General features: G+C 49.0%; 1 protein-coding gene across 5 annotated transcripts in view; it reads left to right on the forward strand.

The window, feature by feature from the left end:
* Nucleotides 1-2510: 2510 nt before the first annotated feature.
* Asap3 (ArfGAP with SH3 domain, ankyrin repeat and PH domain 3) overlaps nucleotides 2511-14293 on the forward strand; it is a 40228-nt gene continuing 28445 nt past the window's right edge. For 2 of the 5 annotated variants that reach the window (NM_001355698.1, NM_001008232.2), the window contains exon 1: nucleotides 2526-2808. Coding sequence is in view for 3 of the 5 variants with exons in the window: in NM_001008232.2 (NP_001008233.1) it covers nucleotides 2680-2808 (129 nt within the window). In the remaining 2 variants the exon portion in view is untranslated. Of the gene's footprint in view, nucleotides 2809-9743; nucleotides 9786-10464; nucleotides 11408-14293 lie in introns of those variants that run through there. The other 3 variants (XR_390738.4, XM_006538761.3, XM_011250233.3) reach the window with 3 other exon arrangements.

The following is a 14293-nucleotide window of genomic DNA, read 5'->3' on the forward strand; positions in this document are numbered from 1 at the left end:
AGAAGAAGTGGGCGGGTCATGCTAGATCGAGAAGGCGCTGGGAGTGGGGTACAAGAGCATAGCCCGGACTCAGGGCGCGGAGTCCTCTTTCCTGCCAGCCTCATGGCCCCTCATTAGTTCTCATTTGCACTAGAAATTATGGATTACCTACATCCTGGAGATGAACCTAGAACCTGTCCCCAGAAGGTAACTCACACGGCAGCAAAAGAAGCAGAGAGTCTGACTTCAGATAAGCCTGGGTTCTTGTTCTGCCCTTTCTGCTCCTGGGTCAGCTGACTTTGAGCACAGGTAAACCACCACACCATGGTATGTTCATTGCATACCTACTGTGTATCAGTTGTGGGAGTGATGATCACCATGGCGAAGGTGTGCCAAGGCTAAACTGCATTTCGCTTATCTACTTGATTGGACGACCTCAGGAGGGAAGCCATCCTCGTCCCACCAGTGAGAGAAGGGGAGACTGGCACCCACGGAAATGGAGCTACTTACCTAAGACAGAGAGCAAAGACAGGATCCAACCAGACAGTCTGTGCCTCTGGACCCTAACCCGATCTCCCACAAAGCCCTCACCAGAACAAAACCCTTCTTTTCTTACAGAATTTGCACAGTAGTAGGAGAGAGTGAAGGGTAAATAGAAGGCAAACAAAGCAGCATGAACTAGATATGGTGGCACGCGTCTTTATCCTAGCAGAGGCAGGCAGAGCTCTGCTGAGGTGGAGATCAGCCTGGTATATATAGTGAGTTTCAGGCCATCCAGGGCTACATAGTAAGACCCTTTGTCAAAAAGAAAGAAAGAAAACAGAGGAAGGAAGGAAAGAAGGAAGTTAGGAAGCAGAGTCCCAGACAGCTCTCAGAGGTGTAGTGCACAGAGTTCAGGGCTAGCACGGAGAGAGCATCGCAGAACCCAGATGTACTGGTCCATATCTGCAGTAGCATCCAGGAGGTGGAAGCAGGTAGATCAGGAGTGTGAGGTTACCCATGGCTACACATTAAGTTTGAGTCTAGATAAAACCCTGTCTCAAGATAAATAAACAGATACACAAGAAAGGGAGTCCGCTCTCAAGCCTGATGACTTGAGTCCAATCCTTGGAACCCACGTGGGAAGGAGAGAGCCAACTCCTGAAAGTTGTCCTCTGCCCTCATGAGTTCAGTGTCCTGCATGTTGTGCACACATGAGTACACACACAAACACACACCCACACCCACACACCCACACACATTCATGCACACAGCAAATTTCTAAAACTGAAAATTTTAAAAAGGGGCTGGACAGATAGATGGCTTAGTGGCTAAAGAATGTTTGTTCTTGCAGATGACCCTGGTTCAATTCCCAACACCTACATGGTGGCTCACCATCATCTGTAACTCTAGTTCCAGGGGATCTGATGCTCTTTTCTGGCCTCCAAGAGCGCCCAATATTCATTCATAAAACCCCAGCAGAATAAAGATGATTATGAATGGGGTATGTGGAGTGAGGGATGGGGGGAGCAGCAGGTGACTAGTTTTAAACAGGGTGGTCAGGATAAGCCTTGTAGTAAAGTTTGAAATGTTTGAGCTAAACCTTGAAAAACAAAACCCCAAATCAAATAAACAAAAACCGAGGGAGGCAGACAGGGAGAAGCAAATTTGGAAGACTCAGCATTGGAGTCTGAAGGAACTGTTAGGGTCACTTAGCATCTGGTCTGGGGAAAGGGGACCAGACGCCAGGGGCCAGGTTGGGCGATGAAGGTGTCAAGAGGAAGCCTCTGAAAGAGCCCTGTGAGATGGACGAAGAAAATAAGGCTTTCAAGAAGAAGCAGAAAGAGTCCAAGGCAATGGGAAGGGCCCCTGGCTCACGGCTGGAATTAAGAAACCAGGCAAAACCAAACCACAACAAAAATACCTGCAAAACAACAACAACAACAACAACAACAAAATCCCGAGCTATTCTGTGTACCTGAGATAATAGTGAACCTCTCCCATTCTTACTTAAACTTATTCGGAGTTATGACATGATTCCTTTTAAAAACCAGAGGGGCAATTGATTCAATGGCACGTAGCTGGCTGATGGCGAAGATCTTATATGGCCTCGGTGGCACAGGCCTTGCCTTTAATCTCAGCACCGGTGAGGTAGAGGAAGACGACTGCTCTGAAGAACCTAGAGTTAAGGAGAAGAGAACAAGTGAACCAGGAGCCAGCCAGAACCAGGAGCCAGGCTCTGTGTCTGTGTGTGTGTGTGTGGTAGGCTTTGGAGGCGGGGCTAGGGAGGGAAGAGGATCGGGGACGGGGGCTGGGAGTCAAGAGCGGAGCCCCAGGAGAACTCTCCCCATCTGTAGGTCTTGGAGGCAGGGCAGAGTGGGGCCAACGCGAGGTTGGGGCGTGACCAGGGAGTTAGGGGCGCGGCTTGGATGTGGCCGGAGAGTGAGGGGGATGGGGGCGTGGTCAGGGAGTTACCAGCGAGTCGGGGCGTGGCCAGGGAGGTAGACAAGTGGTCTGGGGGCGTGGCCGGAGAGAGAAAGGCTGGCGGGCGGGGGCGTGGCGGAGTTAGTTAGGGGCGGGGCGGAGCAGGGAGTGAAGAGGCCTCGACTAGGACGCTGCGGGTGGTGAGACAGGCCCTGCGCAGAGCAGCTATACCAGCACTGTTAAGTGCAGCGTCCCCCGCGTTCCAGGCAGCTCCGGTGTTTTCGCCTCGTTCCCACCATGCCCGAGCAGCTCAGTGTCGCGGAGTTCCTGGCCGTCACCGCAGAGGACCTCAGTTCCCCAGCCGGAGCAGCTGCCTTCGCCGCCAAGATGCCCCGGTGCCGCGGGGCGGCGCTGGCACGGGAGGAGGTGAGGGGCCGAGGCGGGAGGGGACCTCAGGTCAACTTGGGGCCTGGCTTTGACCTTTGCAGGAATGCTTGGAGCTAGGATGGCTCTTCGCTGCGCTCCAGAAACCCGCCCCTCTTAGATCTGTGGGAACCGAGCTCATCTCAAACATCTGTGTCCCCAAGGTGGAGCCTGGGAAGAGAGGACCAGATGGGATCTCGGGGTCACCTCGATACAGACTCCACATGTTGGGGCACATCTCCCATATACTTTGGGCGACTTGCCCATTATATGTGTATTTGCTCAGCGGCTTACAGTTCTGTGTTTTCGTTTTAGAACCCCACAAATATGCAGCCCCTCAGGTCACTCCCTTTCTGAGAAGCAGGCTCAGTCCTGAACTTACCTCTCCCAGGCTGCAAGAGAGAGAGAGGAGGCCCCCTCCTCCTGGCTGCTGGTTCTGAGACTTGGCTTGCCTTGTGGAATGATTGTGAATGGGAAGGCGCCAGGAGCCGGGGTTCACCTTGGCTGCTGCGGGCCAAGTTTATAGGCTCCTCTCCCCTCCCCTCTCCTCTTTGTGTTTTCAGGCAAAGTGTCCCAGGCTCTTTCTTTCGCCCTTGTAGGCTGCCCCACCCCATTCCCAAGCTCACTGGAGTTCATTCCTCTTCTCTGGATTCGCTGCAGGTTTTCATCCCCTAGGAATACACTGGAGCAGAGAGCCTGTAGTCTGGGGCCAGACGGGGATAATATGAACCCAGCTCTCTTCTAGAGAATGCCCTGGGTTGAGGTGGCATTTTGGACTTCAGTGGTCAGTCTGGCCTTCTCTATAAGTTGTACCTACTGTGTGGCAGATACAAAGCTACCCAGAAATACCCTGAGCTGAGGTCTTAGGAAATCTCCCTTCCTCTTCTCCCCTGACTGGCTGGCTCTCTGTCTGGACTTTTTCCTCTTTGGTAAGGAAGGCAGACAATTATACAAAGACTGTCGGATTTCAAATGATGCATAGGTTCAGAGCCACCACGCCTCAGGACCCTTCAGCATCTTTAGGGATTTTATCCATCATCCTCTCCTCCAGGTTGTCCATTACAGTGTTGGATCAGAGGGGAGAGATCTGCTCTGGCTAAGTGTCCATGCATTTGACTGACCTTACCTGACTGTGTAAGCTCAGATTTGCCTCAGGTCAGGCCAGACAAAATCCAACTTTTTTCCTTTTTTCTTTTTCTTCTTTTTCTTTTTCTTCTTCTTTTTCTCTTTTCCTTTCTCTTTCTCTTTCTTTTTCTTTTTTCCTTTCTCCTTCTCTTCTTTTTCTTTTTCTTTTTCTCTTTTCCTTTCTCTTCTCTTTCTTTTCTTTTTCTTTTTTCCTTTCTCTTTCTTTTTCTCTTTCTCTTTCTTTTTCTTTTTCTTTTCCTTTTTCTTTTTCTCTTTCTTTCCCTTCAGATCCATGTGCTTGCAAGCTTTCACTTTTGCAACAGAAAGGCAGGAGATCCCCAAACTCAGCTTTCCCCCTCACCATTCCAGCGTCCCCCAAATGAAAAGTCTGACTTACGACTTAGAGATTTTGCTGGAGCTTTCTGGTTGGTTTCGTGGTCATGTCTCTCTGTTATTGTGCTGGGCTTACATGTAGTTTGATACTGGGATTTTTTTTTCCTCCCTCCAGTACTGGACATGACTAACCTAATACCAGGCTTGAAACCGCGGTTGCTTCCTGAATCAAGGCTCCTAGCTCTAACCAGTTTCCTGAAACTAACTAGAGACTCTGTTCTAGGATCTGCAGGACTTTTTTGTCCACCTTACTGGGAAGGACCCTGGACAGGTCATAGGAACCAAGAATGTCCAGGCTGAAGGACCCTGGCAATAGAGAAATCAGCTAGAATTGCTCTCATTTAAGATGTTAAAACCCATACACAGAGAGGGCAAGACACTGCCTGAGCTCCCAGAGCAAGGGATTAAGGTAGCTGGCATTCCTCCATGATTGCCTTAGCCTCTGGTCCCGGTCTCTTTCTCCCAAACATCTTTTAGAACTTTTCCAAGCCTCAATAATGTCATCTTGAACCCGAGTCTCACGGTTCCTCCATGCTTAAAACTTCAGTGGGTTGCAAATGGTTGCCTGTTTTTCACTGTGAATCTCTGCACAACATGAGGGAGTATTACAATAATCCCTGCATCAGGCAGCCCCTGACTGTCCTGGACCCCTCTGTAGCCACCACCCCATTGACTTTCACAGAGAAAGTAAGGCAGCTGCCACGTGGGACTCAGCAGGCCAGGCTGGCTGCTGTGTTTTGTGCAGTTCTCTGTGCTGTTTCTGTGCTGGGCACCAAGGGCATAATGATCCTCCTTTGAGAATGCCAGGAGTTGTCCTGAGTACCCAGGGAAAGATACAGTCAGTACTGTCTGAGGTCAAAGGAGCAGGCTAGGGAGCGAGCCAGCGAGGACCAGTGCATCTTGGGAACTTCCAGGAGGAAGTTCTATTTCCAGGTAGAAGACGAGGTGACTCCAGTTTAGTAGAGAACACGAGTGAGTGAATTCAGGGGTTGGTTGGAAGAAAAGCACGAAAGGAAGCCAGGAGACCATTTTGACGCCTGCTCTGTAAGAGGCCACCCTTGTGGACATCTGCATACTTCCAGCGCTTATCTTCAGAGCTGATAGGTGGAGGAAGGGTCATGGCTAGGGGAATGTTTACCTAAAATCCATATCATGTCTCACGCTGCATAGCTGAAATTCTGGTGGAGTCAGAATTACCTTTTCTTTGGCTTGTGTGTGTGTGTGTATGTGCGTGTGCGTGTGTGTGTTTTGAGATAGGGTCTAGCCCAAGCTATCCTGAAATTCATGATACTCCCGTCTCTCTGACTACTGAATGCTGGGATTACAGGTGTGTACTGCCACAACCGTACCCAGGGGTTTTGGTTTTCTGGAAGAATTTCTTTTCTTTCTTTTTTCTTTCCCTTTCCTTTTGACACAGGGTTTTGCTATGTAGCTCCAGGCTGGCCTCAAATTCTGCCTCAGCCTCCTGCATGTTATAATTGTGGGTGTGTACGACCTCTGGCTAAGGAGTCCATCCGAAAGTTTTGATATTAATCAGGTGGGGATACAGTACAGCCCAACACCTCAGGTCTAGTCTCGGGTGCCATAAAAATAAGAGCAAAATGGCAGCATTCGCAGTATTAATGTCATCACAGTTTGCCTCATGATGTATCTTTTTGTTTTAGTGTAAAATATTATGTAGATTGGGCGTGGTGGCTCTCATCTTAATCCCAGCGATTGGGAGGCAGAGGCAGGTAGATCTCTGAGTTTGAAGCCAGCCTGGTCTACATAGTGAGTTCCAGAACAGCCAGGGCTACATAATAGATACTGTCTCAAAAACAAAACAAAACAAAACAAAACAAAACAAAACAAAACACAAAAACACAAAAATTTACAGGATCCTGGAGACTATAGATGATATGAACACTCCTGGCCAGGCTCTGCGGAAAGGAAGCTTGCTTTAGAAATAGAGAAATAGGGGTGCCTCTTGGAACTGGACCCCAAGTAACCTGGGAGTTGAGGCTTGGGAGGAGTCAGGACTTAGGCAACCACCTCATCCACCTTGTCTTACTCCGTCCGTCTCATCTCTGATTATTGCTTCTGCTCCGTTCTCATTGGATAGGCCCCAGAGTGCAGCTTCGGCCCCCACGGTTATGTGACCTCACTTGTCCAGTGTCTAAAGGTAACCCAGCCAGTCTCTCATGTCCCACTTCCAAATTCCTGACAGTCCAGCCCAGCTTCTGGACTGATTACAGAAGCTCCCCAGACATCCCCACCCCCGGTTTCATCAACAGAGGTCACGGAGGTATAAACTCAGGCATGAGAAACATGACCATGGTTTTACCTGGGGGAGGAGATCACTTCTTAGAGAAAGAGGCCAGGGTCCAGAGATTCCCTCACCGCCCCCCCCATGACCATCCACAGAGCTTCTCTCTGTTTGGTGTCGTTCATGAGGCTCTCTGCCAGTGTCTCCTTCTTTTAGAACAGTTGCGTATTATTCCGGCTACAGATGAGTCTATCAGAAAGCTAGACAGAAAGTTTAATGACAGACTGGCATGCTAAGGGACATTTCGCATCTTGGAGGGTCCTGACACAAGTTAGGCATTTGGACTTTTTTGCTGGACACTGGGGATCAAAACCTAATTGTATTGTCCAAGGACTGGATGAGGCAGCCTTGCCCAAGGCCTCATAATAACACTGCGTTCCACACAGTAGGTGCTAAGACTGCTCATCTCTCAGGAAGAGAGATGCAGTCCCTGCCCTTGGGACCGTCTCTTCTGGAGGAGTCAGCCCGGGGAACAGCATAGTCACCAGCGATTGCCTGTGGTAGCAGGTGACAGGAAATTCATCCCCTCGTCCGGGCCTTCCTTAAGGCTGGGCCCTGGGTCATCTCTCTTCCTGCTCTCCCTTCTCCCTAGGCTGGCTATTCCATGGCTTCAGTCACCTCCTGCCTCTCAGTGACTCACCCAGCCCAGACTCCCGTGTCCAGTGGTTTGCAGTGGTTTTGCTCGGACCACACTCATGACTCTGCAGGCTGGGCACCAGCCAGGCTCTGTTGTACAAGCTGGGAGGTTCACGCACTCTTCTTCACCAAGGGCCATGAGTTTTACCTGCTGTGTATCTGCAGTCTGTCCCTCGCTCTTAAATTGTTCCCTGGTCCACACCTATCAGGCTTGTCAGCTGGCCCGGCTGCTCAGCGTTTTTTACTGTTTCTCACTGCTTCCACGGATAAAATTTATATTTATTACCAGGTTGTAGTGGTACACGTCTTTAATCTCAGCATTTGAGAGGCAGAGACAGATGAATTTCTGTGAGTTCAAGGCCAGCCTGGTGTACAGAGCAAGTTCTGGGAGTGGATCTACACAGAGAAAACCCTGTCTCAAAAAACCAATTATATATATATACATATATACATATATATGTATATATGTTATGTATATGTGTAATTTGTGTAACTATTTCATTAACATCTGGTTGCTTGATAGAATAGATTTTTCTCTTCCATGAGACTAGACTCTAAGCTTGGTATTGTATTCCCTGGTTTAATTACTGTTTTCAGTGTGGCTAGCAATTACATTTATGGTGTCATGCATACTAAACATGCCCTCTGCTGTGAGCTATACTCCCAGGCCCCTGTCATAGCACTGCAGTAGGTGCCTAAAAAGGATTGGTTGAGTAACAAACAAATGAAACAAAAACTAAACAGAGAACAGTGGCCTGGGGTTGTTCTAGTTGGAGGGAACAGCTTCAGCAAGGGTCCTCCAGCAGTAAAGAACCTTACGCATAAAGAACCTCAAGTGTATGAGGCACTGAAAAGAGGCAGAAGGGAGAGAAGCCTAGAGTGGGGTAAATGGAAAAGCGTAGAGTTAGGAGGATAGACAAGGCCAGGCTGCACGGAAGCTCGTAGGCAATGCTAGTAATTTAGGCTTTGCTGTGGTGTATGTGTGTGTATGTCTCTGTGTCTCTGTGTGTGTATGTATCTGTCTGTGTGTGTCTGTGTGTTTCTGTGTATGTGTCGATGTGTGTGTGTGTCTGTCTGTCTATCTCTGTGTGTGCCTGTGTGTGTATGTGCCTATGTGTGTGTATGTGTCTGTTTTCTGTATGTGTCTATGTGTGTGTGTGTCTGTGTGTCTGTCTCTGTGTGTCTGTCTCTCTGTGTGTGAGGTTTTTACTGTTATTGTTCTCGTCATTATTCATTACTATTATTTCGAGACAGGATCTCACTATGTACCCTGGTTCTCCTCCAACCAGGAACACACTTTGAACCTGGAGAACACTAACTCAATAGATTGCCTGCCCAGCCAACCCCAGAGACCCTCCTGTCTCTCCCTTCTCAACCCTGGGAGGAGATGCAGGGGAAGGCACAGACAGGCCTAGCTTTTTATGTGGATGCTGGGGAGTCAGGGATTCATGGTTGTGCAGCAAGCACTGTACACGCTGAGCTGTCTCCTGAGTCTCCTGTTTTGTTGTTGATATGGTTCTCCATGTGTCTTGTTTTATTGAGACAGGGTCTGATTCTGTAGTGGAGACTGGCTTCTTAATCAACTATATAGAATAGGCTAGCCTCAAAAATTATGATTTTACTCTCTCTGCCCCTCCAGTGCTAAGGTTACATGGGACCTTATCTCCAAAAAGCAAAATAAGCCAAGCGTGGTGGCGCACGCCTTTAATCCCAGCACTTGGGAGGCAGAGGCAGGTGGATTTCTGAGTTAGAAGCCATCCTGGTCTACAGAGCAAGTTCCAGGACAGCAAAAACCAAAATAAATGAATAAGGTGGAAAGTGACTGAGGAAGACACCCAACGTCAACTTCTGGCCTACACACACACACACACACACACACACACACACACCCCACAGAGACAATCCGTGGGATGGTAGGTGTGTCCTTAGGCATCTTACTGTGAGCCCAGAAACACCCACCTGGGCGCTTCTAAACAGAATAGGACGTCACTTGATGGGAAACTCAGAAGTTCCCAGAAGCTCCCAGAGCTGGAGAGCCAGGCCTAAGCAGCAGGCAGATGTCAGCCAGAATGATATCACAGGCCAGGTTGGCAGGACACGGCTCTAGGTTTAGCAGTGTGTAAGGTGTCTGGGAGTCTAGAACCCAGTACTCCAAAAGTCCCCGAATCTGTGTGTCCCATTTACGTCCATCCTGGCAGTGGGAATAGAGGAGATCACTTCTGGGAGAGGAATGCAGGGCACCCTGGCCCGTGCTCCGAGGAACTGAAGCCTGGAGAGACCGAGGAAGAAGCTAATGGATGAGACTGGAAAGGCGCTCCCAGGGAAGAAGGGAGGGCTGTGTGGACTGCAGACCTCAGAGCTGGGAGGAGGGAGGAGGGAGGAGGGAGGAGGGAGGAGGGAGGAGGGAGGAGGGAGGAGGGAGGAGGGAGGAGGGAGGAGGTGGCCAGCTGCCAGGGCGCCACTATAGCAAAATAAGCAGGCAGCAATATCATCAATGGCTTCAACACTATGTAGGCCCATGGTGAGTGTGGGAACTGTGTGTCTTTGTCTCCTGTATGCTGGAGAGAAGAGATGGGGACGGGTTATAGGAGATTGGTGAGAATTATTGAAGAGAGGTGACTGTGATCCCAGCCCTTCCCCTCCTGGCTGCCTCTGTCTGGGATGAGGGTCAGCCTCGGCCTGGTCTCAAAGTCTGACCTCAGCACATGCCTCAGCCTTGAGCGCTGGCTTTTCTTGGCCGATGTCCAGCTCTGGCTGGTCCGCGGAGTGGCCAGGTAGATCTGGGAACAGAAACTGAAACTTTGGAAGGAAGAAACAGCCCCAAAGGCGGTTTGATCATCCAACTCTGTCATTTATCTTTTTAACTCTTTCCTGTGTGTGTGATGTGTCTGAGGGTGGTGAGTGGGTGGGGCATATGTTGTTATATGTCTGTGAACCCGTGTGCTGCTAAATGTGTACGTGTGTGTGGGTGGTCAGAGGTTGATCTCAGACGTCCATATATGATTGCTCTTGACCTCTGTGTTTCTTTTTTTTTTAAGATTTTATTTATTTATTACATGTAAGTACACTGTAGCTGTCTTCAGACACACCAGAAGAGAGCATCAGATCTCATTACATTACATTACATCTCATTACCATGTGGTTGCTGGGATTTGAACTCTGGACCTTTGAAAGAACAGTTGGGTGCTCTTACCCACTGAGCCATCTCACCAGCCCGACCTCTGTGTTTCGACACAGGGTCTCTCATTGCAGCCTGGCCAACGACCACAGTATCCGTTCGCCTGGCTGGGTTCAGTAGTAGCGGTCCGACCGACCTGGCTTTGAGTTCCTACTGGCTGTGTGACCCCCGACAAAGGGACATCCCTGCTTCTGCCTCACAGCGTCGCTTGACAGGATGGCTTTGAATTCTTGATCTTCCTGCCTTGCCGGAATTGCAAGCTTGTTCCACACAGTATATGCAGTGTTAGGGATTGGACCCAGGGCTTCATGCATGCTAGACAAACACTCTACCAACTGAGCTACAGTTTCCAGTCACTTAGTTCTTGGGCATATTTATCCCTTTAGAGGGAGGCCTGGTGTTTTCCGGGAAAGCACACAGGGTTCCTCTGGCTCTAGGGCAGGCCCCAGGACTGTCATGCTTTCCAGTCACCAGAAGCACTTTGGAGGTCTGAGCTGGCTGATGTGGTGGCGGATGCTGAAGGTTCCTCCATGCTGGTTCTAGACCTTACCGGAAGAACCTCAGATACCTTGGGTCTTGACCCTGTGGAATCAGAGTCCGAGTCTCCCAGGGGAAAGGTCTGAGTAGGACTTGCTTGGAAATTCTCCAGGTGACTGAGCCATCAGGGTGACAACAGATCAGTAAGCTTTGAATGCCCACTAGAGGTTAGTGACCTGGTAGACCATGTTTACAGAACACCGTATGTACAAAGGTCACAGAGGTGACCAGACAAGGTCCCCATCTGCTAGAAGGACTCTGTCCATGAAAGCTTGACCAACCGGTGATGTTCACAGTATCCATTTGCCTGGCTGAGTTCAGTAGCAAGCGATCGATTGGTGTTTGTGGTTCAACGGACTTAGCTTCGAGTTCCCACTGGCTGTGTGACAGCAGACAAAGAGATTATTATCCTTTCAGACTCCATGTGTGTAAGTCAGAGAGGATAACTCTGAGGGGGGTTGTTTGAGAGGGTTACATGTAACATGTGATGTGTCCATCACAGACCTTGCACGTAACAGACACTTTAAATAATGTGTGTACATGCATGTGTGCATGTTAGTGCTTGTGTGCCTGTGTGTGCAAGTGTGTGTGTGTGTGTGTGTGTGCGCGCGCGCATGTGCGTGTGCAGGGTAGAGGGGTCAGAATCACACCAAAACAACAACTGCAGCGGAGAGGAGGCAGCTGCTCGGAGCGAACAGTCAAGAGTGATCCGAGCAGTCTTGGTGCCAGTTCAGGAAGGACTGTGCTCAAGACAGAGAGTGAGGTGCAGAGCCGGTTTGCTTATTATCATCTTTCCTTTAGGATTTTAAAGACAGGGTCTGCATTTGTAACTCAGCGGGCCTTGGACTTGCAGGGGTCCCTCCGCTTCGGCCTCTCGGGTGCTGGGATTCTAGGTCTGTAAAGCCAGGCCTGGCTTGGAGCCTGGTTTTGAAGGAGGCAGGATCTTCCCTCTGCTCTGCCCTTTGCTCGCCCGTCCACCTGTTTCTGAGTCAAACATTTGTTAATAACCTCCCCAGAGGCTCCGTGCTGGCTGCATATTATAGTCTCCTGTGGTTCAATAGGTAGTCTTTTTTTTTTTAAAGATTTATTTATTATTATATGTAAGTACACTGTAGCTGTCTTCAGACACACCAGAAGAGGGAGTCAGATCTTGTTACGAATGGCTGTGAGCCACCATGTGGTTGCTGGGATTTGAACTCTGGACCTTCAGAAGAGCAGTCTGGTGCTCTTAACCACTGAACCATCTCACCAGCCCCAATAGGTAGTCTTATTTAAAGTGGTGATCAAATTTACATTATGTCACACTCACCATTTTAAACCTTTCTTCTCCCTCTCTTCTTCTTTTTTTTTTTTTTTTGTTTTTTTGTTTTTTTGTTTTTCCTGGAACTCACTCTGTAGACCAGGCTGGCCTCGAACTCAGAAATACACCTGCCTCTGCCTCCCGAGTGCTGGGATTAAAGGCGTGCGCCACCATGCCCTCAGTCTCTTCTTCTTTCTCTTCCTTTCCCTCCCTCTTTCTTTCTCTTCCTTTCTCTTTCCTGCTGAGACAGGGTCTTGCGCATTCTTTGTACACGTACTTTACCACTGAGCTATATTTCCACTTTAAAAATTATATTTATAACCAGGCAGTGGTGGTGCACACCTTTGTTCCCAGCACTCAGGAAGCACAGGCAGGCGGATCTCTGAGAGTTTAAGGCTAGAGGGCGAGTTCCAGACACCCAGGACCCTGTCTCAAAAAAAAAAAAAAAGTATTTAAAGATGCCTCGTGGTTAGATAATGTTCTGTTCTTCCAGGGGACCTGAGCTTGGTTCCCAGCACTAACATCAAGGATCTTCTGTCTGCTGAAGTCTGCACTCATACACACACCACACTCAGATACACACACAATGTAAAAACATTCATTTATTCACTCTTTCTCTCTCTCTCTCTCTCTCTCTCTCTCTCTCTCTCTTTCTTTCTTTCTTACATATGGGTACTGGGGTTGAATGACTACTTCACTTGCTAGGCAAATGCTGCCCTTAGGCTGTATTCCCATTTCGAAGCATATAAAAACACAAGAACATCTTTTGTACACTCACAGTGTTGTACGATAACTGCCACTATTCAACTCTCAACCACATTGCCCCAGCAAGGACCCCTGTTCTGTGTAGCGGGAACCCCGGCCCCGGCTGCTTCGTGTTTCTGGGTTTGCTTGTTCTGGACGTTTTTCGTAGCTGGACTCCCATAACGTACGGTCTTCTGTCTTGGCTAGCTTTGCGTTTTTTAAAGTCTGTCCCCTTCATCTGGCTTAGCAGACAGAGCAGGCGTCGTGGAAAGTATTTTTCACAGGCTCCCTTGTGTGATCCCCACGTGAGAAACCTTTCAGGGCGTCGAGGGGTAAAGTAGCCCGGCAGGCGGGATTGCCAGGTAACATACTGGCACTATCTGGGCCTGGGCCGTACTTCACCTCCCAAGTTGTTCAGCAATTGTCTGAAATGTAAATACAGCTGAGTGTTGTGTATTTATTTTTGCTAAATCTGGCTCCTCTACCAGCAGGAAGTGGCAGAGCCAGGATTTGCACCTGGGAAGTGGCCCAGAGCAGATCCTGCTCACTCTGCTGAGTGACACCTGGCTCCTCCTGCTGTCCCCAGGGTCTCTGGGGTCGTAGGTCTTGGTGTTCTTGTTTGATTGATTTGTTGTTTGGTTGGTTTGGTTTTTAGCACTCTAGGTGGTTTTCCTGGGCAGCCTGGGGATGTTGTAAAGGCAGCTACTGGATGGTAATAGTTATTAGGAAGCTCGTTCTATGTACAGCACACCAGAGTAGTGGCTTAAATGCTGAAGAGGGCCTTTAATCCCAGCACTTGAGAGGCAGAGGCAGGTGGATTTCTGAGTTCGAGGCCAGTTCGAGGCCAGCCTGGTCTACAGAGTGAGTTCCAGGATAGCCAGGGCTATATAGAGAAACCCTGTCTCAAAAAACCAAAAAAAAAAAAAAAAAAAAAAGAGGGTTCGGTGCTCTGAGATAGATACTGTTATTACCTTCCTCCACAACAGGGGAAACAGAGGCTTAGAGAGGTTCTCAATTGCTTCACATCACACAGCTAAGAATACTGGACATCATACTATGACAATCAGTGCCCTTAACTCCTGCCACCTTTTTTCTGTTCCTGTGGGGCCTTGATAACATTCATTAATTCATTCATTCGATCTCTCATTCCTCCCATAGGAATTAACATACATTCCCGTGGTGGGTGTTGCATATACAAAGTAATGAGGGGGCTAGAAAGATGGCTCAGCAGGTAAGAGCTTGCTGTAAAAACGTGAGGACCTGAGTTCAA

Source organism: Mus musculus, chromosome 4, assembly GCF_000001635.26.
Source record: "Mus musculus strain C57BL/6J chromosome 4, GRCm38.p6 C57BL/6J".
Lineage (NCBI taxonomy): Eukaryota > Metazoa > Chordata > Mammalia > Rodentia > Muridae > Mus > Mus musculus.